General features: G+C 38.6%; 1 protein-coding gene across 5 annotated transcripts in view; it reads right to left on the bottom strand.

Moving 5' to 3' along the window:
- Window positions 1-23,043, bottom strand: part of UBR5 (ubiquitin protein ligase E3 component n-recognin 5) — a 139,104-nt gene that overhangs the window by 60,676 nt on the left and 55,385 nt on the right. For 3 of the 5 annotated variants that reach the window (XM_040261971.1, XM_040261972.1, XM_040261975.1), the window contains exons 6-13: window positions 19,465-19,654; window positions 18,743-18,902; window positions 18,039-18,188; window positions 16,108-16,319; window positions 3,458-3,574; window positions 3,263-3,373; window positions 2,519-2,673; window positions 858-975 (exon numbers count right to left, since the gene is read on the bottom strand). In XM_040261971.1, the coding sequence (XP_040117905.1) occupies window positions 858-975; window positions 2,519-2,673; window positions 3,263-3,373; window positions 3,458-3,574; window positions 16,108-16,319; window positions 18,039-18,188; window positions 18,743-18,902; window positions 19,465-19,654 (1,213 nt within the window). The remainder of the gene's footprint in view (window positions 1-857; window positions 976-2,518; window positions 2,674-3,262; window positions 3,374-3,457; window positions 3,575-16,107; window positions 16,320-18,038; window positions 18,189-18,742; window positions 18,903-19,464; window positions 19,655-23,043) is intronic. The other 2 variants (XM_040261973.1, XM_040261974.1) reach the window with 1 other exon arrangement.

Here is a 23,043-nt window from a genome sequence, read left to right as displayed (position 1 = left end):
TCATCCTCAGTCGTCCCCTTCTCCTCCTACCCCCAATCCCTCCCAGCATCAGAGTCTTTTCCAATGAGTCGACTCTTCGCATGAGGTGGCCAAAGTACTGGAATTTCAGCTTCAGCATCATTCCCTCCAAAGAAATCCCAGGGCTGATCTCCTTCAGAATGGACTGGTTGGATCTCCTTGCAGTCCAAGGGGCTGTCAGAGTCAAAAGCTGAGGCAATCCCCACGTTCTGGGGGGACTCTTTACCCCCTTCTCTCAGTGTCTATGCTGAGAGCTTTGTACTTTCCTCCTCTCGAATAAATCCTATTCACTTGTTACTGTGAGCATTTGTGTGTTCATGGATTTCATTCTTTGGCTTTGCGAACAAGAATTCTGATTCCTGCTTCAAAACCATCTCAGAATCAAAACACAGAAACTAGTAGAAGCACAGGGATTTGATGAAGCCTCCTGTCTCATGCTGACAGTATGACCAGAGAGCAAAATCTTTCAAACTGCTTGGTTGTTAAGAATCATCTGGTGTTTGTTAAACACAATGAAGCCTGGGTCCTACCACCATCCAACTAAAGGAATGTTTCCGGTAAGTAGTTCCTGGCTATACAGCTAAGTACAGAATGATTCCTAAAATCAGGCAAACCTAGAATCCTTGCCCCACAGGGAAACCAACTGACAGCAGGGCAAAATCTATACGTGACTCAGCTATTGAATAAAAAGTGATGTGGCACATACATACTACTGGGACTTGGTCCTTCAAATGACATTCATTTATAAAACTGTCTATAGGGGAATTAACTACAGGGAAAGAAATTGATTTTGAAGAACAACAATGTCCCTTAAGATAGACTTAATTCTAATCACTTACCTGGGTACCAACAGTGATGTTCGGCATTGAAGAAATACCAGCACTAGATTTGGGTTTCTTGTTTTTTGCTCTAGCTTTCTCTAACATTTTTTTCCTTTGACTAAAAGGCACTACACCCCTGAAAGTGAAAAGCAAAAATTGGACAAATAAGCAGCAAAAAAGCCATTAAACAAATCTAAAATTTCACACATTGTATTTAACTATTACTGGTATTGAAAGTGAAGTCACTCAGTCGTGTCCAACTCTTTGCGACTCCATGGACTGTAGCCTACCACGCTCCTCCATCCATGGGGTTTCCCAGGCAGAGTATTGGAGTGGGTTGCCATTTCCTTCTCCAGGGGATCTTCTCGACCCAGGGATCGAACCCAGGTCTCCCGCATTGTAGGCACTTTACCGTCTGAGCCACTATTTCTTCTCTAACATTTTTGCCTCAGTATAATATTAACGTGTGCAATTTATTAATAATAACCTGATCACAGGTCTAACAGTATATAATTGGACCAACTTTTATTATTAACCCTTATTTAATCATTAAGGATTAAAATTTAGGAAATTCATCATTTCACATTTTCTTCTGTTTAATTAAATTCAACTAATTTAATTTTGTTTTAATTAGTAGATCTCCCTATGTTATTTTTACAATGCAAAGTTGCTGATTTCTTAAAACACAACAGAAAACATATTTAAAGTCCCTTTTGAAAATTAAAGGAATAAAGTGAGGCAAAGAATATTCAGGCAATGAAATACTTTAATATAAATTTCTATTTTATGTTACTGTTAAATGAATGTTAACAGCAGTTATATTCAAGTTGTAGGATTATAAGTGATTTTTATTTCTACTTATACTTTTTAAAAATTTCACAATTATAGTCACTAAATATATTTTTGTAACCTTTTTTTAATCTTAAGGTTTATTTTTAATGTTACTTTGCTCCAAGGTGAAAATTTCCCTCTGTATAAGCATCTCTTTTAATTGAAGTATAGTTGATTTACAATGTTGCATCAGTTTCTGGTGTACAGCAAAGTGATTCAGCTATACATATACATAGAATAGGAAAAAGAACATATGTATAAAATGTATATAATATGTATATATTCCTTTCATATTCTATTTTTTATTTACCATTATGGTTTATTGGGATTTTCTAGGCAAAAGTACTGGAGTGGGTTGCCATTTCCTTCTCCAGGGAACTTCTTGACCCAGGGATTGAACCCAGGTCTCCCACATTGTAGACAGACGCTTTACCGTCTGAGCCACCTATTATAGGATACTGAATATAGTTCCCTGTGCTATTCAGTAAGAGCTTGTTGTTTACCTATTTATAGTAGTTTGCATCTGCTAACCCCAGACTTCTAATTTATCTTTCCCCTTACCCCTTTGATAACCACAAGTTTGTTTTCTATGTCTGTGAGTCTAAAGCATTATCTTTCAACTGACCTTCTCTATTGCTTTGACTACTTAAAGCACCTATCTATGTACATAAACATCACCAACTCAACGGACATGAGTTTGAACAAAGTCTGGGAGATAATGAAGGACAGGGAAACCTGGGGCACTTCAGTCCATACGGCTGCAAAGAGTCAGATACGACTGAACAACCACCACCATATGCACACAAAAGCCTCCACTGGTAAGAAATACCCCCCTCTGTGATACTCACCACCAGTATAAATTGTTCTCCAGCTGTGCACAGGTGTAAAGGGCACAGCAATGTAAAGAAACAATCCGTTCACCTTGAAGTTCTGAGTAAGTCTGGGCTGTGTGCTCTAATTTAGAAGCCACAGAACTTAAAGTTTCATCCACCCAGGTAGCAACCTGAAGAATAAAATATCAGAAGCTTAAGTAAAAACACGTTATCTTTTCAAACGGACTGTGGTCAAAACAAGGGCAAGGAATATCTACACTGTGGACCAGAATTCTACAGGATAGAAAAACAAGTAATTAGGAAAAGGTTCTTAATGAGACTAGAAACTAAATTACTTCCTTCACACAAATCAATCAAAATAGTAGATACTGAAATAGATGGTTCTAAGGCATTAATTGAAAATAAACATCTGCTCCAACAATTTTAAAAAGAATTTAGTGACTCTAAAGTCAAACTGATAATCTGAGGATAGTGTAATAGCTGTACTTCCTCTATTATAGCTCTTCAGTATCTCCTCGTTTGTCAGCACTTAGCTTGAATATTTTTCTTCCCTTAAAGTAGAAAGATCTCTCTGAAACTGAATTATAAAACAGAGATAAAACAGAAAAGATTATACACTGGATTACAGTACTAAGGCCTAAGACACTTGGTATTTGTAGGTTTAAGTTAGATAGAAAGATAGAAATGAAAAGATGGAAAAGGGGCAGGGAGAGGAAGAAAATCAAGAATTTAAGAAATGTTTACCACAGGATATCTTACCTTGTTGTTTTCTGTAGCTACAGTTGCTCTTATGCTATTTGCAGACAGGAGGACTATCTTTTCATTGGTTAGCCCCAAGAATGTTGCTCGTGGGTGATGTAAGGAAGGATTCTTTGAAAGCATAAGAAAAATGATTATCATTTTGTATACTGATTTGGAGAGCTACTTAAAGCAAGATTTAATATAATGAAATACCTGTGCATTTCTGTAAGGCTCAGATTCATTCCACTTCCACTGATAAAGTTCTCCTTTACTGCTGACAGCCAGAAGCTCAGAATATAGAGCCCCAATACAGATGAATTTTGTTCCATCCTATAGTGAAGATAACATAGTAGTATAAATATAACAACTGCCAAACCTGATGATTTGGATACATCACATTAATTACTACATCTAATCTGGATTGATTATGTGAACACAGGAACCACTTTGGCAAGGCCCCCTCCCCCTCTTCTCCTTTTCCAGCCACACTGGTCTTCTCCCTGCTCTTGCCAGGACCCCCTTATTGGTCCTTACTGGTCTCTCACACTTTCACAAGGCCCCCTCCCCCTCCCCTCCTTCTCCAGCCACACTGGCCTTCTCCCTGCTCTTGCCAGGAGCCCCCTTATTGCTCCTTACTGGTCTCTCGCACTTTGGCAAGGCCCCCTCCTCCTCCCCTCCTTTTCCGGCCATGCTGGCCTTCTCCCTGCTCTTGCCAGGAGCCCCCTTACTGCTCCTTACTGGTCTCCCACACTTTGGCGAGGCCCCTCCCTGAACTCACCTTTCCAGCCACACTGGCCTTCTCCCTGCTCTTGCCAGGACCCCCTTACTGGTCCTTACTGGTCCCTCACCCTGTTTTTCAGGTGACTCACTCTCTCTCTCCTCAGTCAAGTCTGCTCAAGTGACATCTTCCCTGACCACACTATCTCCAAAATCAGCACTCTAATATTCCATCTCCTTACTCTGCTTTCCTTTTGGTTCATAGCATTTCACAACTTGATAGATTATATTTACTCATTTATTGTCTATTTCAGGCTTCCCTGGTGGCTCAGTGGTAAAGAATCCACCTGGAATGCAGGAGACGTGGGTTTGATCCCTGGGTCAGAAAGATCCTCTGGAGAAGGAAATGGCAAGCCATCCCAGTATTCTCGCCTGGAAAATCCCATGGACAGAAGGAGCCTGGCAGGTTACAATCCATGGTGTCGCAAAGAGTCGGACACGACTGAGCATGCATGCATAGTCTATTTCACTCAGATATAAGCTTTGTCTTGTTCACCACTGTATCCCCCATTCTTAGAACAGTGAACATAGTAGACACTTGATAAACATGTTGAATAAATGAAGAAAAAACAGACTAAGGCACTGAAGCTAGGAAAGTCGAGTATCAAAACAGAAGACTCTGTCCCGGGAGGCCATTCCAAGCTGCTGAAACAAGCATCCACATTGCTTTTAAAGATAAAAGCTCACTTAGTTTTAAAGAATGTACAAGTAATAAGTTGGAATGCAGCTAAATTTTCAAAACTTTAAACAGTAAGTGTAAATAAATATCAATGATAAAGTGATAAATTTTTTAACATTAAGGCCAGAGAGATCAGTCATAAAACTACCCTGAAATCTCACAGCAAAACTTGCCAATAACAGATTTTACGCTGTATTTTTGCTACTGCAAAACTTCTCTGTTCAATTTGAAATTCTGGCTCAGGAGCACATGGAACTAATAGTATCTTTAAAGTTTCTATCAAATTCCAATCTCAGATGCCTTATGGGACTCAGCTACAGCCTACCAAGACTGATAACAGGTTACACTTCAGAGCCATACAAAAAGAATACTAATTTTTAATCTTTTAATCTTTTATTTTACCAGTGCCAGTCAGCTCTGCTTTCAAGTCACATCTGTTACACCTATGGAGGGATGCAGAAGAGACCAAATTTGAAATTTTCCAACTTAGCAATGATACTCTTTCCTTCACCATAGGGTATCTGAAAACCACTGTCTACTTTCCCCAGGATGACTGCATCAAATTTTAACACATCTAACCTCATAATTCCTTCTTAACCCCTTGGTTAAAAAGATGGTGGAATTGGACCAAATGACTCCCTATCTCCCAATATATTTAATGAAAAAACACCATTCTCCCCTCCCCACAATCTCAGAGAAAGAAGTGTCCCTCTCCACTGCTTAAGGATAACACAGACACAAGTGGATGCAACTCACTCTTATTACCCCAACAACCATCCAAACTAGTCTTCCCCTCAGTCTTACTCACAGTAAAGTGAACTATTACTTGGCATACGTTTCACCTCACTGGCTTTCACTGACAGTGACACCTGGTCTTGCAACAGCCACATCAATGCGCCATGTGTCAGGGAATTAGAATAGGAAAAAGGAGTCCAAAATGGCAATAGCTAAAAGACAGACAAAGAAAGGGAAAAGCCCGAGAAAAAGGAACAGAGGAAAAATCCGTGGACCTGAGTGAGAACCTCAGGTGAAACAAACTCGCCCCCTTCCTGGCTAGCCCTAATTTGCATAGGGCAAATGGGGGCGGGGTACAGGGAGTGAGAAAGAGACAAAACTATAAAGAAAGGAAGCCAAGAAGAGCTGACTCCTTAGAAAAGACCCTGATTCTGATCTAGGAAAGACTGAAGGCAAGAGGAGAAGGGGACTATAGGGGTAAGATGGCTGGATGGCATCACTGACTCAATGGATGTATGAAATAGAACTGAGACAATCACACACTCTCCCAACAAGTGCACTTACTCAATCAGTCCATCTTCTCTTTAAACTCTGAACCACGTGAGCCTATGCATCACAAGTTCTAGAACCTCCTCTCTCTCTTGTTCACGGGTCACTACTGTCACTACTCTCTCTGGTCTTCCTTTTATCTTCATAATTGTTTTCTCCATTTCCTTCGTACGATCTTGTACTCCCTGACCCAGATTCTGTCCTTGTCCCTTTACTCAAATTATGCTCCACCCTAAGGTTTATATGTGACTGGGCACCATGCTGTTCAACATGTCATTCTCCTATATCCAGACTAACCTGCAGACGAAACTACCTGGATGTTGTAAAAGCAACATAACACCTCCAAAATGAATTCATCACCTCCTCCAAAGCTGCACGTCCCCTGCAGTCCCTATCTCCATGAAGGACATCCACCCACCCACCCTGTAATAGGAAAGCCACAAAGGAACCTGAGCCCTCTCTTCAACTTTTCTCTTCTCAACCTTATGGTGATTAGCAAACCACTGCTAGCCTTGTCTCAACTTCCCCTCAGATTCTCCCCTTCCTCTCTCCTCACTGTCACTGCTTTGGTTGTTCAGTTCAGGGGTTCAGTTGTGTACAACTCTTTGTGACCCCACGGACTGCAGCACGCCGGGCCTCCCTGTCCATCACCGACTCCCAGAGATTACTCAAACTCATGTCCATTGAGTTGGTGATGCCATCCAACCATCTCATCCTCTGCTTTGGTGAGATCCTTGCAATTCCCCTCTCTATAAACAACAATTCTATCAGTCTCTTAACTGTTAAGAATAGGCATAGAATTGTTCCTATTCCTATCTTTCTCCTATGCCAATAGTGCTTGTCTCCTTAAAAACACACAAAACAAAACCCCACCAATCTCATCATGTCATTTCTCTAAGAACTTTGTCAGCAGAACAACATCCTAACTTTTCATCTAGGGCCCTGTGGTCTTGCTCCATCTTGCTCTTCTCCTATTCCCACCACACAGCAGTAATTCCCAATTTCTCACTGTTCCACAAGCACACCCTGTCCTTTCCTGACTCTAGGCCCATACTGATATGCTTGGAATGCTTTTGCATCTTGGTTAACGCTCAATTAACCTCAAAAATGCTGCTTAAAAGTCATCTCCTCTGTGAAGATTTTGCCAAATCTCTCAAATCTAAATCTAATACCAGGGGATATTAGTCATTCCCCACTCTAAACCCCTAAATACCAGATTCCCAGCTTCAACCTAGGATTGGTGGTACTGTGAACACATTTCATTGTATGTCAATGTTTGTCTTCCATACTGAGTTCCCTACGGGCTGCTGCTGCTGCTAAGTCGTGTGGGCTGTTCTGTAACAAATCTACCTCTATAACTGTGGCTCAGATCATGAACTCCTTATTACCAAATTCAGACTTAAATTGAAGGAAGTAGGGAAAACCGCTAGACCATTCAGGTATGACCTAAATCAAATCCCTTATGATTATACAGTGGAAGTGAGAAATAGATCTGATAGATAGAGTGCCTGATGAACTATGGCATGAGGTTCGTGACACTGTACAGGAGACAGGGATCAAGACCATCCCCATGGAAAAGAAATGCAAAAAAGCAAAATGGCTGTCTGGGGAGGCCTTACAAATAGCTGTGAAAAGAAGAGAGGTGAAAAGAAAAGGAGAAAAGGAAAGATATAAGTGTTTGAATGCAGAGTTCCAGAGAACAGCAAGAAGAGATAAGAAAGCCTTCTTCAGCGATCAATGCAAAGAAACAGAGGAAAACAACAGAATGGGAAAGACTAGAGATCTCTTCAAGAAAATTAGAGATACCAAGGGAACATTTCATGCAAGGATGGGCTTGATAAAGGACAGAAATGGTCTGGACCTAACAGAAGCAGAAGATATTAAGAAGAGGTGGCAAGAATACACAGAAGAACTGTACAAAAAAGATCTTCATGACCCAGATAGTCATGATGATGTGATCACTAATCTAGAGCCAGACATCTTGGAATGTGAAGTCAAGTGGGCCTTAGAAAGCATCACTACAAACAAAGCTAGTGGAGGTGATGGAATTCCAGTTGAGCTGTTTCAAATCCTGAAAGATGATGCTGTGAAAGTGCTGCACTCAATATGCCAGCAAATTTGGAAAACAGCAGTGGCCACAAGACAGGAAAAGGTCAGTTTTCATTCCAATCCCAAAGAAAGGCAATGCCAAAAAATGCACAAACTACCACACAACTGCACTCATCTCACATGCTAGTAAAGTAATGCTCAAAATTCTCCAAGCCAGGCTTCAGCAATACGTGAACCGTGAACTCCCTGATGTTCAAGCTGGTTTTAGAAAAGGCAGAGGAACCAGAGATCAAATTGCCAACATCTGCTGGATCAGGGAAAAAGCAAGAGAGTTCCAGAAAAACATCTATTTCTGCTTTACTGACTATGCCAAAGCCTTTGACTGTGTGGATCACAATAAACTGTGGAAAATTCTGAGAGAGATGGGAATACCAGACCACCTGACCTGCCTCTTGAGAAATCTGTATGCAGGTCAGGAAGCAACAGTTAGAACTGGACATGAAACAACAGACTGGTTCCAAATAGGAAAAGGAGTACGTCAAGGCTGTATACTGTCACCCTGCTTATTAAACTTATATGCAGAGTACATCATGAGAAACGCTGGAAGAAACACAAGCTGGAATCAAGATTGCCGGGAGAAATATCAATAACCTCAGATATGCAGATGGCACCACCCTTATGGCAGAAAGTGAAGAGGAACTAAAAAGCCTCTTGATGAAAGTGAAAGAGGAGAGTGAAAAAGTTGGCTTAAAGCTCAACATTCAGAAAATGAAGATCATGGCATCCAGTCCCATCACTTCATGGGAAATAGATGGGGAAAACAGTGGAAACAGTGTCAGACTTTATTTTTTGGGGCTCCAAAATCATCGCAGATGGTGATTGTAGCCATGAAATTAAGACACTTACTCCTTGGAAGAAAAGTTATGACCAACCTAGACAGCATATTCAAAAGTAGAGACATTACTTTGCCGACTGAGGTCCATCTAGTCAAGGCTATGGTTTTTCCTGTGGTCATGTATGGATGTGAGAGTTGGACTGTGAAGAAGGCTGAGCGCCGAAGAATTGATGCTTTTGGACTGTGGCATTGGAGAAGACTCTTGAGAGTCCCTTGGACTGCAAGAAGATCCAACCAGCCCATTCTGAAGGAGATCAACCCTGGGATTTCTTTGGAAGGAATGATGCTAATGCTGAAACTCCAGTACTTTGGCCACCTCTTAAGAGTTGACTCATTGGAAAAGACTTTGATGCTGGGAGGGATTGGGGACAGGAGGAGAAGGGGACGACCGAGGATGAGATGCCTGGATGGCATCACGGACTCAGTGGATGTGAGTCTGAGTGAACTCCGGGAATTGGTGATGAACAGGGAGGCCTGACGTGCTGCGATTCACGGGGTCGCAAAGAGTCAGACACGACTGAGTGACTGAACTGAACTGACTGATGTTCCCACAGGCTAGCTTGGCACCTGACACATAGTAGGAGCACACTGATAACTGAACAAACGCATCTCAACTCAAACTTTCTGAGTAAAAGCCCTGCCAGAGCAGTACAACCCTGAACAATTCATGGTATAGCAAGAGTACAGTCCTGAGGTAAGTGAATCCCAAAGACCCTGAAAATCCATGATGGACAAATGTGGATGGACAGCACAAACCACCAACCAAAGGAAGATGGAAAAATCACCTATTGTTTCTCGCCTAATTGAGATGAGTTTGTAGAGAAATACAAAACAATCAAATACACACAGTGGCACAGTATTTTAGCTCACACACTTCAGAATGTCATAGAAAACAATGCTTTTATTGCTTTAATGAAATACTAATGGCTGCTGCTGTGCAAGCTAGGGCCTGTTTCAACCTGGAAAAGGTGGATATGCTTATTTCCTTAAAGATCAGTAGTTTCTAGCTTTTTTATTTGTAAAGAAAATCAAATCATTTAGAAGCTGAATCTAATCAACAAATTTGCAATTCTCTAAACAATAAACAAGTCATCACCCAAATGAGCAATCTCTCCCCAAAGGGGATGAAAAATGCTAAAAATATAACAAAAATTACCTAGTGGCCAAAGTTTAAGTCATTAAGCATAGCAACTCAAACTCCTACTACTTTTGACTTCTGTTTTTTTAAAATTGGTCTTTTACTCCTAATCTTCTCCCCACAAAACTTGGTGTTTTTTTTTTTTTTTTTAACTTTCCTGTTTATCAACAAACACTAGTTTTCCAACTTAAGTACCAGCTCTAACAGCAGACTGTACTGTGCACTATGGCTGAAATGGACATTACACAACTACAGGCTATGTGGCTCAATTTGATCAACTGTCCTTATTCACACTTCATTTCCCCTCACCTATCTATGTTTCCATTTTCTCCTTAGGCCTGGCTTCTTTTCTGTTTTATGATCACTTCTCCCTTTGCTCTTACTTCATTATTAAATTACATTTGTGATACACTTACCTAACTTTTGGAGAATTTTGAGCATTACTTTACTAGTGTGTGAAATGAGTGCAATTGTGCAGTAGTTTGAGCATTCTTTGGCATTGCCTTTCTTTGGGATTGGAATGAAAACTGACCTTTTCCAGTCCTGTGGCCACTGCTGAGTTTTCCAAATTTGCTGGCATACTGAGTGCAGCACTTTCACAGCATCATCTTTCAGGATTTGAAACAGCTCAACTGGAATTCCATCACCTCTACTAGCTTTGTTCGTAGTGATGCTTTCTGAGGCCCACTTGACTTCACATTCCAGGATGTCTGGCTCTAGGTGAGTGATCACACCATCGTGGTTATCTGGGTTGTGAAGATCTTTTTTGTATAGTTCTTCTGTGTATTCTTGCCACTTCTTCTTAGTATCTTCTGCTTCTGTTAGGTCCATACCATTTCTGTCCTTTATTGAGACCATCTCTGCATGAAATGTTCCCTTGGTATCTCTAATTTTCTTGAAGAGATCTCTAGTCTTTCCCATTCTGTTGTTTTCCTCTATTTCTTTGCACTGATCGCTGAGGAAGGCTTTCTTATCTCTCCTTGCTATTCTTTGGAACTCTGCATTCAGATGCTTATATCCTTTCCTTCTCTCCTTTGCTTTTCGCTTCTCTTTGCACAGCTATTTGTAAAGCCTCCTCAGAGAGCCATTTTGCTTTTTTGCATTTCTTTTCCATGGGGATGGTCTTGATCCCTGTCTCCTGTACAATGTCACGAACCTCCATCTGTAGTTCATCAGGCACTCTGTCTATCAGATCTAGTCCCTTAAATCTATTTCTCACTTCCACTGTATAATCATAAGGGATCTGATTTAGGTCATACCTGAATGGTCTAGTGGTTTTCCCTACTTCCTTCAATTTAACTCTGAATTTGGCAATAAGGAGTTCATGATCTGAGCCACAGTCAGCTCCCAGTCTTGTTTTTGCTGACTGTATATAGCTTCTCCATCTTTGGCTGCAAAGAATACAATCAGTCTGATTTCAGTGTTGACCATCTGGTGATGTCCATGTGTAGAGTTTTCCCTTGTGTTGTTGGAAGAGGGTGTTTGCTATGACCAGTGTGTTCTCTTGGCAAAACTCTATTAGCCTTTGCCCTGCTTCATTCCGTACTCCAAGGCCAAATTTGCCTGTTACTCCAGGTGTTTCTTGACTTCCTTCTTCCTGTAAGGAGATCCACCAGTCCATCCTAAAGGAGATCAGTCCTGGGTGTTCATTGGAAGGACTGATGCTAAGGCTGAAACTCCAATACTCTGGCCACCTCATGCGAAGAGTTGACTCAATGGAAAAGACCCTGATACTGGGAGGGATTGGGGGCAGGAGGAGAAGGGGACGACAGAGGATGAGATGGCTGGATGGCATCACCGACTCTATGCACATGAGTTTGGGTGAACTCCGGGAGTTGGTGATGGACAGGGAGGCCTGGAGTGCTGCAATTCATGGGGCTGTAAAGAGTCGGACACAACTGAGCGACTGAACTGAACTACCTAACTTTTAACAAACATTTCCTGGTACCTTCTACATGACAATTTAAATCCCCCACCCAGCTTTCACTTTTAGAACCTTGAAAGCAAAGCAGCATGATCAACAAGTTTGATCACCTGTTCCCAACAGTGAAGCTGCTCCAAATAACTTAAGGAGCCAAATATCATGGGACTGTTTCCTCTCAACACCATTCAAGGAAAATTGAGAATAATGTACAACTGTACAATTTAAAAGGCTGGTGGGAAATAAATTTTATTATTTCCCATAAACTCTATGAAAACACACCCAGAACAGTAAGGGATATGACTGTAAGTTAACAACACTGACTACTAAATCAGTTCTTTCCTCATCACCCACCATACAATCTTCATCAAGTTCTTCTCTGGGAAAGAAAAAAGAAAGTGAAGTCTCTCAGTCATATCCGACTCTTTGCGACCCCATGGACTGTAGCCTACGAGGCTCCTCCATCCATGGGATTTTCCAGGCAAGAGTACTGGAGTGGGCTGCCTTTCCTTCTCCAGGGAATCTTCCCAACCCAGGGATCGAATCCAATGTCTCCCGCATTGCAGGCAGACACTTTACCACCTGAGCTATCAAGGAAGCACTTCTTCTCTGGGAGCTTACTTAAAATAAAGGATATGTGCATCTCTTAAACTGAAGGTTTGTTTTTTGTTACAGAGCACAATGTGGAAGTTCTTATGTTCAACTTCAGCAGACTGACTTAGCGTGAATTACCCTGCAATTTTTCTCCACCCTTTCACCTTCAGCATTTTATCACCTAGCTCTTATCTTTGCAGTCTTATGACTTTGTTACTATTGGAGATGCATTTTTTTATTCCCTTATAAGTCACTTTTTCTTACTGTAAGTAGGTTGGTGTGTGTATACACACACATACATATATATGTATATACAACTATATATAGTTACAGATATATATATAGTTACAACTTAAATGTAGGCATTCAGCAACATAGAACTAAATTTCTAATCAGAGAAAAGTAAATTTCAAAAATGACCAAGACATGAAAACAGATCCATGGTAATGGAAGTAACTCTTAGTAATCACTCTGGCCTCCTGTACCTAATTCTCTTACAGTATTTATGCCAGAGTATTTAACATTGTTCTGCCTTCCTACAAAATTGTCACCCTAACACCTGAACAAAAAGCCTAAAACACAATATGTACTTAATCAAGGCTACTCAGTTACTCATTGGATGACCCTCACTTCTGCCTTCACAGATCTTTTAACATCTCTGTAATTAACAATTATGCTTATTAAAAAAAAAAGATGCTGAAAAGTTAATAAGGGGAAAAAATTCATTGATTTATTTTTTTCTATCTTTTAATCCCTTAACCCATTTTCCCTACTTCCCATCTCTGGCAACTATCAATCTGTTCTCTTTTATATAGGATTCCTTTTTTTTTTAAGATTCCACATTTAAGTGCCATCACATGGTATTTGTCTTTCTCTAACTTCATTTAGCATAATGCCCTCAAAGTCTATCCATATTGTCAAAAATGACAAGATTTCATTCTTTTTTTTATGGCTGAATAATATTCTTGTGTGTGTGTGGGTGTGTGTGTGTGTATCAACCCACTGAACTTAGGTGGCTTCCATATCTTGACTATGGTAAACAATGTTGCGATAGATATGAGGGAACATGTATTTCCAGTTAAGTGTTTTTATTTTCTTCAGATAAAACCCAAAAGTGAAACTGCTAGATCATACAATGGTTCTATTTTTAATTTCTTAAGGAATTTGTTTTCCATAGTGGCTATACCAATTTCCTACTCCACATTTCACCACTGAAGCATCTTTATTAGCCTAGAAAATGGTGAAACTGTGAAGAAGTAGCTGTTCCTCTAAATATGTGATGTGAAAGTCAAAAGATTATTCCAATTAATTTAACAAAGGAATTTCTCAGGTACCCTAACAAAAGAAGGAAAAATACCATGGACACTAACCAAACTTACAATTTATAAATACTGAATTAGGTCATTTCTGAAATTAAGCTAGGACAACTCCTTTTCCCTCCTACCACAAAAAAAAGCAAAAAAGAGAGACAATTTGCAAATAGTGTGTGCCGACATCCTGTATCTCCCTGCACTTTCCATCTCCTATCAAGCACCCCCTGAAAACCTTTTCTACTCCTCAGGGATCACCATCTCCAACTATGGAGGACAAATATGGACCCCCATAGTGCTTATTTCTTCATGTGGAATTTATCCTATGTCCCAGTATGATAATTTTGCACACTGTTCCAAAAGCAAGATTTTTTCCCCCTTAACAACTCTGCATTCTCTTTCTGACTATAGCATTCAGCCTTACAAATCATCTTAACGGTTTGCTAAAAACCAGGATAATACTCATCAGTTTAGTTAGGCTTATGCTATTTTCTTTCTCTGAACTGAAATTTTTGATGTCTAAATTTCAGTCACAAGCTAATAAAAAGTAGTTCTTATTCAGTAAAAACATTTTAAATTAGGTTTTCTTTATTGGGAAAAAAAAAGGTATAGGTAGAGCATCCTCTGTTGCACATACTGCTATTTCTCCTTCATTCAACGTCTAAACAAATCATGGAAATATACACCAAGTAAGGCCTATATGGTGTCAAAATTTTATGATGAACTTAGTAACTGCCTCTGAAAACAAGCTGTACTTAAAACCATGCCTATCAGTAAAGGCCAACTAAGACTGGCTAACTCTTAACTTGTACACTGGCCAGGAAAAAATCCTGCTAAACTCCAACTGCTCAAAACACTTTCAAATACATGCTGAAGAAGACTGGACTAATATAGATGTGATGGCATTATTACAACAAGATTCAGGAGTCCTCCATTACTTCCTGTCAATATGAAGTAGATGCAGCCCTAATTCGATCAAGGCTCTCGAGAAACAGGAAACAAAGAACAATGTATTAAAAAGAAAGAAAAGAAAAAGCCCAGTGGTTTAAGTTACCTTCTACCATATGAGGTAAAAGCAGAAACTGGAACATTTCGGGTTTTATGGAAATAAGTAAGAGAATGCAATTCAGAGAAACTTTGTCAGCTGCCAAAGAAAACAGAATAACCTTTTGCTCACAAAGAGACTGATTAAAATTCATGTTCCTTCTTGCATTCAAGCTTTCCACATGAGCTGAATACAGAGGAAAATTAACCACATCAAGATTCACAATAACTATAAAAAATAAACAAATTCAGAAAGTTAAATAATATTTTCCCTTTAATATTCCAAATTCAACTTCAAAAAAAGAAAAGAAATGCACATCAGAACGTCCTTATCTGCTACAGATAACCAAGTTCTTATCTTCTTTTACTTCTACTTAAAAGAATCTCTCATCCAACTGGCTCTGGAAATAAACAGGCACTCCAAGAAACACATGGACAGCATATGGCCTCCTATAGGAACCTGCGAAAATGAACCACCTGTCTCTTAAGACAATGAAACCTACACACCATCAACAGATGTGTCCTTGCAGCAGTGATGGATTTTTAAAGATTCACACCATTTAAGTCCTGGCTGCTATCTAGAAGCCCGCCATGTGCCACTCCTCAGGATGCAGAGCATCACTCCCCCAGTTTCTTCCTGTCCAGCCTGCTTTGTCTACCACAGTTTTTAGAGCAAAGAGCCTGTCAGAATTCGCTGACATCAATCAGGAAAGCTAACTAATCAAAGAAACACAGATTTCTAATCTTGCCCTCACATGCATGTCTGTATCAATGAAACCTTCTCTGCAGACACTGGGTCCATTCGACAGCACAAAACAAACCTCTATCAAGAAATATACCATCAGTTACTGGTGAGAGCATCACTAGAAAAGAAATCCTGAAACAGAATGCTTATGTCTTATCTAAAACTGCCATCCCGATGCCTCTGATTTACTTCATTAAGTAGAAAAAAAATAGCACCACTGAACACATCTCGTTAAAATGATTCCTGCAGTGTCAAATCAAGATTATTTATATTTTAAAAGAAACAAAAACATCACTTTATGTCTGCATTTTAAATGACAGTACAAAAACCTGAAATAAAACAGAAACCTTTTTGGGGGGGGGGGGGGGGTAATGTGTGTGCCAGGAATCCATTTAAAATGGAAGAGATGGGGATTTTTTTCAAATACCTTATCAGGCCACCACTGCAAATCTTCTCCAAGAGACACGGGACTTTGAACAGGCGTATTCTTCTTATCCAAGTTTGGCTCTCCTTCCTTGCTGGTAGAGCCCCTTTCATTATCAAATGAGGCTCCATCAAGCCACCTTCGCTCACGTAAACGTAAAACGGATTCACGTTCACGCAACAGCTCAGAGTCTCTCTCTAAGGGAAGAAGGAGAACTGGTATGCAATTGGGTCACACCAGTGGGATAAAAGTAAGCCACTCTCTAGTAAAGACCCTTCAGGATGCAACTAACAGCAGTTTATCCACCCACAAGAATTTAATGTAACTATATATCTAATAAGCTTGACATGCAACATTCAAAACATTTAACTCTTTCAAGTGAATGTATGAAAATTGTAAACTAGTTCTTTAACCATTTTTCTGAATTCCAAATATATGCTTTTAGAGCAGAATTGCTTCAAACTAGATTCTGGACATTTTACATGGAGTTTTAAACTTCTAGTTTTCATTAAAAATGCTTATTGTACTTTTAAAATTTATCTATTAGAAACTATTCATAAATTAAAATTTTGACATGTTAGATAGATACATAAACCAAAAAATAGTATTTGTTAGAGATTCTACACATAGAGGGGGGGAAAAACTTTAAAGGGGTAAAATAAAAATCCATTAACTGTAAAATTTTTGATAATCTTTGTTTAGAGTAATTTTACAGACTAGATTTTTGTGATAAGTCTTATTTAAAAAATTTTGAGAAGTTAGAATTTTTTTTCTATTTTAAGAATCTTTATAGAAAAACTATTTTATAAAAATGCTACCACTGAAACTGGCTTACAAACTTTTTAAAACAAGTTTTCAGGTTGCTCACACATTACTGTTTTAACTAGGCAATTAAACTTTCCAAGACTTGGATATTAAAGATTAAAAACAATATTAAGTTGAACCATGTAAAACTGCCATCCATGCAGGTCAAACATGGTCAAGTACCACCAATTTCATATGGTTCAGAATGAAAAAGATGCCCACATAGAATGACCTAAGGAAGAGCAAAAGGAAGAAATATAGAAGGAGCTATTTGTTAGATACTGAATATGTGAAATGAAATTCTTGATGCATTTAAGGCAGTAAAATATTCACTTATTTTTAAAGAATTTGTAAGCTATTACATAACAGTTTCAGTATACTAAAAGATTATTGTAAGACTGTTGTTTTAAAACTGTTTCCAAATAGTAGGCATTTGCAGTACAGTCTTAATATAAAATGGCATCTTTTCCAGTTTACTAATGCTAAGTAAATAATATAGCTGATTCCTTCCTGTTATTTGAATCAAGGAGTTTTACTTTCTGAAAAGTAAATATACTGACTTTAAAAAGTTAAAATGCCAGTTAAATATTGTCAGCATATACAGAGAAAGGCTTCTGTTTGTACGATTTCAAAATCTTTCTAAATTCTACTATGAACTAAAGCTTTTCAAGATTTTAACTTCTGAAAATACTATTTTAATAAGGTAAGTATTTATATATATTTATTATGGATCAATCTCATTCCAATAAGTTTTTTTTGGATTTAAAATGAAAATAATCACCTTATTTTAATCAAATAAACTAGAAAGACTTATTTTCTGAATGCTGCATGTCACTGTTAAGTAGAATTCTGCTTTTAGTTCAGAATCCATATTCCTAAATTTAAAAATACAGTTAGATAAAACATAATCCTTTATGTGTGTTCTATAATGCATTAATAGATAAAATCATCTCTAAAGTTCTACTGTGGCTCTTCAAAAAATCAAAAATAATTATTTTAATGCCAAAGCATCCAAGAACACTAATAAATAATGATTTCATCTAGTGTAATATTAAAAGTTCAAATACAAAGAATTCTACCACTAGCTCTCCAGTCAGCCAATAATCACCAAGAAATAAATGCACAATTACCTCGAGATGAGCCTAGCCTGGAAAGTGACGACCGACGAAAAGAAGGGTAACCAAAATAGCTAATGTCTTCAGAAAACATGGCGTCTGCATCGATAATGACACTTGGGTGGGCAGAATGAATGTCAGCATCAAGAAGAGACATAAGATCCTCTATAAAGTGAAACAAATATAAATGAAACAGGTACAGAGAAAAAATCTGTAGACCACTGAACCTGAGAAGAGAAGCAGTAACTACCTAAGAAATAAAGTTAACATCATTAACACAGAGTTTAAGGAACATCAATTACATGATTATTGCTTGGGCTACATCCTAAATAATCACAAGAAAAAAGGATCATTATTTAAGATTCTTGTGACATCACAGAGATGATACAGTCAAAATCTAAATGCAGTTCAGTTATTACATATTCAGTAATAACAGCATCAGAACAACATTCCAGAGGCATCTGTCAGTCAGCAATAAAGCTACGCACATACATCCATGCCTTTATTAGGACGAAACACAAGTCCACTGAGCAGAAACAGGTCCCTATTTTCCCTTAAAAAAGATTTTACAATCAAACACTATAGGGAGAAATACCTACCACCTTGGAAAGAACAGTCAGAAAACCCACTGCACTTTCATTTCATTTCATTCCCCAGTCAAAAAAAAAAAAAAAAACCTCTCCCTAGAGATGAGAGAACCATGACGGTGATCCACCAACCTCCAGGCAAATAAGATTCACTAGCTGTATCATCACCATCATCTCCATCTTCATCATCCCGGCTAAGTAAATTATTTACAGCAAGGTTTACATCAAGATTTGTGCGCTGAAGTTCTCGAATAATGACACTTCTGGATTTGCCTTGTAAAACAACCTGTGCCTGAAATAAAAAATAAGGAAGAGTGCTACGTTAATTTTCTTTTTCGTAACTTTTCTAAAAATCAAAATGAGTTTTCTAGGATCAAAACAGAAAAGCAGTATTTCAGAACTCATGATATAAATCATGGCTATAGCCCACTATATTTGGGCTTCCCTTGTGACTCAGCTGGGCTTCCCTGGTGGCTCAGAAGGTAAAGCGTCTGCCTGCAATGTCGGGAGACCCAGGTTCGATTCCTGGGTTGGGAAGATCCCTTGGAGAAGGAAATGGCAACCCACTCCAGTACCCTTGCCTGGAAAATCCCAGGGACAGAGAAGCCTGGTAGGCTACAGTCCACGGGGTTGCAAAGAGTTGGACACGACTGAGCGACTTCACTTTCTTTCTTTTCTTGTGGCTCAGCTGGTAAAGAATGCACCTGCAATGCAGGAGACCTGGGTTCGATCCCTGGGTTGGGAAGATGCCCTGGAGAAAGGACAGGCTGCCATAAATCATGGCTACAGCCCACTGTATTTAGTTAAACCTCACCCTGTCCTGCTCTATGTTAAGTGTTCCACAGGATCCATACCTGTGAAATCAGCTCCTCTGGAATCACAGATGCTGGGATAACTGGCTGGGGCTGGCTGCCCAGAAGCCCAGATCCCCGATCCCGTCCCGTTCGAATTACTCGAGTCTGTCGGCGAGAATCTCGTGCTCCAGCTGATGACCTACCAGAGGATCCTCCTCCACTTCCACCCACTCCAGAACTCCAGCGACTTCTAAATTATCGGAGAATTTATAGAATTAGCATTTTAAATAATCATTCAGAAAGATTCCTCCAGGTCTCATTTTCATTCTCTTAGGACATGATAAAAGCTATTTTTCTAATTGACATGGTATGTTACAGTAGTATTTTGACAAAGATAATAGAACTGAGCTTTAAAATACAGTTCTGATTTTTTTAATGCTTAAATATAACCTCACTTTTAAAAGATAAATACCACGCATCTGCATTTTTTTAAAGAACCACATACCTAGCATTTCTAGACACAACTCTAAAATGAATTATAATACATTTCCTCTTTGCATGAATGACCTATCAGACATAACTACCAACAGTCTGTAATGCAAAAAGTAAAATTCAAAGCTTAAATTTTAAAGACACAAATAAATGGAAAGATACCTGTCTCCATGGCTTGGAAGATTTAATAGTTAAGATATCCAGACTGCTTAAAGTAATCTACAGATTCATCACAATCCCTAGCAAAATCCCAGTGGATTTTATGCCTCAAAGGACATAATCAACAGTGAGGAAGGAACGTACAGAATGGAAGAAAATATTTGTAAATCATGTATCTAATAAGAGGTTAATATCCAGAATATATAAAGAGTTCTTACACTCAACAACAAGAACAACAAAAATCAAATAACCTGACTTAAAAAATGGGCCAAGAATGTAAACAGACATTTCTCCAAACATAATACACAAATGGCCAAATAAGCATAAGTTCAGCATCACTAACCATGAGAGAAATGCAAATCAAAACTATAACATATCACCTCACACCCATTAGAATGGCTACCATGAGAAATAGAAAACTACAAGTGTTAGCAAGGATGTACAGAAACTGGAACTCTCATGCACTGTTGTTAAGACTATAAAATGGTGCAATGCTATGAAAACAGTACAGTTTCTTAAAAAATTAAAAATAGAACCATCATGTATGACTCAGCAGTTGCATTTCTACGTATAAATCCGAAAGAATTGAAAACGGAGTCCCAAAGAGATATCCATATAGCCCTGTTCAAAGCAGCACTATTCATAAGACTCAACAGGTACAAGCAACCTAATATCCAATGAAAAATGAATGGTTAAACAAAACGTGGTATATACACATATACTGTAATATTATTCACCATTAAAATGGAAGGAAATCCTGACACATGCTACAACATAGAACTCTGAAGATATTAAGCCAAGTGAAATTAAGCCAATCACAAAAACACAAATGATATCCAAAGTAGTCAAATTCACAGAAACAGAAAGTAGAATGGTGGCTGCCAGATGCTAGGGAGAGGGGTAGAGGGAGCTGTTTAACGGAGATAAAGTTCATTTTTACAAGATGAAAAAGTTATGGAGACTTCCTTCACAACCATATAACTATATTCAATACTAACTGAGGTGTGCAGTTATAATTGTAAAGATGATAAATTTCATGTAATGTGTTTCTAAACATGATTTTAAAAATATAAAGTCATGTGTTATCCAAAAAAAGCTATGTTCTAGAAAACAGACATGTTTTCAACTTATATGCTTTGTGACAATTATGCAACAGAACATAATAAAGGATCAATGAAAGATACAAATAGATATTAAAATATTAAATCAGCATTTCTACTTCATGGTTTCCTGTAAGCTGTCAAAATTAAGTTAGGTGGAACTACTCTTGTAGAAGTTTTTAACAGTCAAAAGCTAAATTTATTATTTCAACTTGAAAACGGGAGGAACCACACTAGAGTCTTAAAAAGATTTAACTAGTTTAACTGTTATGTCCCCAGTTTGCCTGAGATAACACCAGAGTCAGCGTACTGTCTGAGCCTATTATTATTTTCACTCCCAAATTTCCCAGTTTGGACAGTAAGTTATATGGCCAATTTGCAATCTCTGTTACACAAAACCTCAACTGAGGTTAGTTGAAAGACAAAGGTCAAAATATCTCTGGCTTGCCCATTCATTAACCTGACTGTTACTATGGAGAACACCACATTTTCCTACTCACACCCACAGTGCAGGATTTCTTCTGTTGGAATCCAAACAACCTACTAGACTTCCTACCTCAGCCGATGCTAAACATTCCTCTATCCAGCTTGCTGTCCAGAGAAAGAGCAAGGCGTTTGACTAAATATACATTAATAGAGGTTTATCAGTGGTTTCAAAAGAAAAGTATTGGAATCCTCTCTTTGTCTATGATTATAGTGAGCTCTGCCTCTCTTTCTCGCTATATATATATATATATATATATATGCGCTAAGTCGCTTCAGTCACATCCAACTCTGTGCGACCCCAGAGACAGCAGCCCACCAGGCTCCCCTGTCCCTGGGATTCTCCAGGCAAGAACACTGGAGTGGGTTGCCGTTTCCTCCTCCAATGCATGAAAGTGAAAAGTGAAAAGGAAGCTGCCCAGTCGTGTCCGACCCTTAGCATAGACTGCAGCCTACCAGGCTCCTCCATCCACGGGATTTTCCAGGCAAGAGTACTGGAGTGGGGTGCCATTGCCTTCTCCGATATATATATATATACATAGTGAGATATAAATATTTTTAATATTAAACTCAAAAATAATGTAAAAACCAGTTTCTACTACCCACACCTCACTCATCAAATTAATCCTACAATTTGACCCCGTTATATAATACTCAAGATATACAAAGTGACTCCAATCAACTGGGAAAATCACACATAATATGGAATTAATCCAGTTTGCAATCTTAATACCCATGGGATAACAATCTTAATACCCATGGGATAAGTCCTGTCCATATACTTGGCTAGTTTAAAAAAATGTACAGCATCAAAAACAAGAAAAGTCTGAGAAACTGTCATAAACAAGAAAAGCCTAAAGAGAAATGACAGCTATCCACTGTGGTATCCTGGATGGGATCCTGGAACAGAAAGGACATTAAGAAAAAAATGAGGGAATGTGAACAACCTACAGCCTTCAGCTGATGATAATTTATCAACATACATTAATTATAAAAAGTGTACCAGGCTTATGTTACATGTTAATAGTGAAAACTGGGTATGGAGCATACAAGAATTCTCAGTACTACCTCTGTAATTTTTCTGTAATCTAAAACTGTTCAAAAATATGAAGCTTATTTAAAATAATATATACATATACACATGCATACAAACATACGCTTACATACTAGATAGGTATGTGTGTGCCTGTGCATATGTTCACATTTATTTCCACGGCAATATTAACTAGTTTCAACACTTAAGTCAGAAGATTTCCCATAAAAAAACAAGTTTGCAGCTTTTCTTAAGATTAAAGGGCGGGGGATAGGAGAGAAATGGAGGTTTGCATTTGGTAACAATGGCCCTGTAGACTTCTATGGTAACATCAACTGTTTAGCTGCCTCCTTTAAAAATGGGTGATAACAA

Source organism: Oryx dammah, unplaced genomic scaffold (assembly GCF_014754425.2).
Source record: "Oryx dammah isolate SB20612 unplaced genomic scaffold, SCBI_Odam_1.1 HiC_scaffold_19, whole genome shotgun sequence".
Classification (NCBI taxonomy): Eukaryota; Metazoa; Chordata; class Mammalia; order Artiodactyla; family Bovidae; genus Oryx; species Oryx dammah.
The sequence above is the reverse complement of the archived record's forward strand: the minus strand, read 5'-3'. Positions and strand labels throughout refer to the sequence as shown.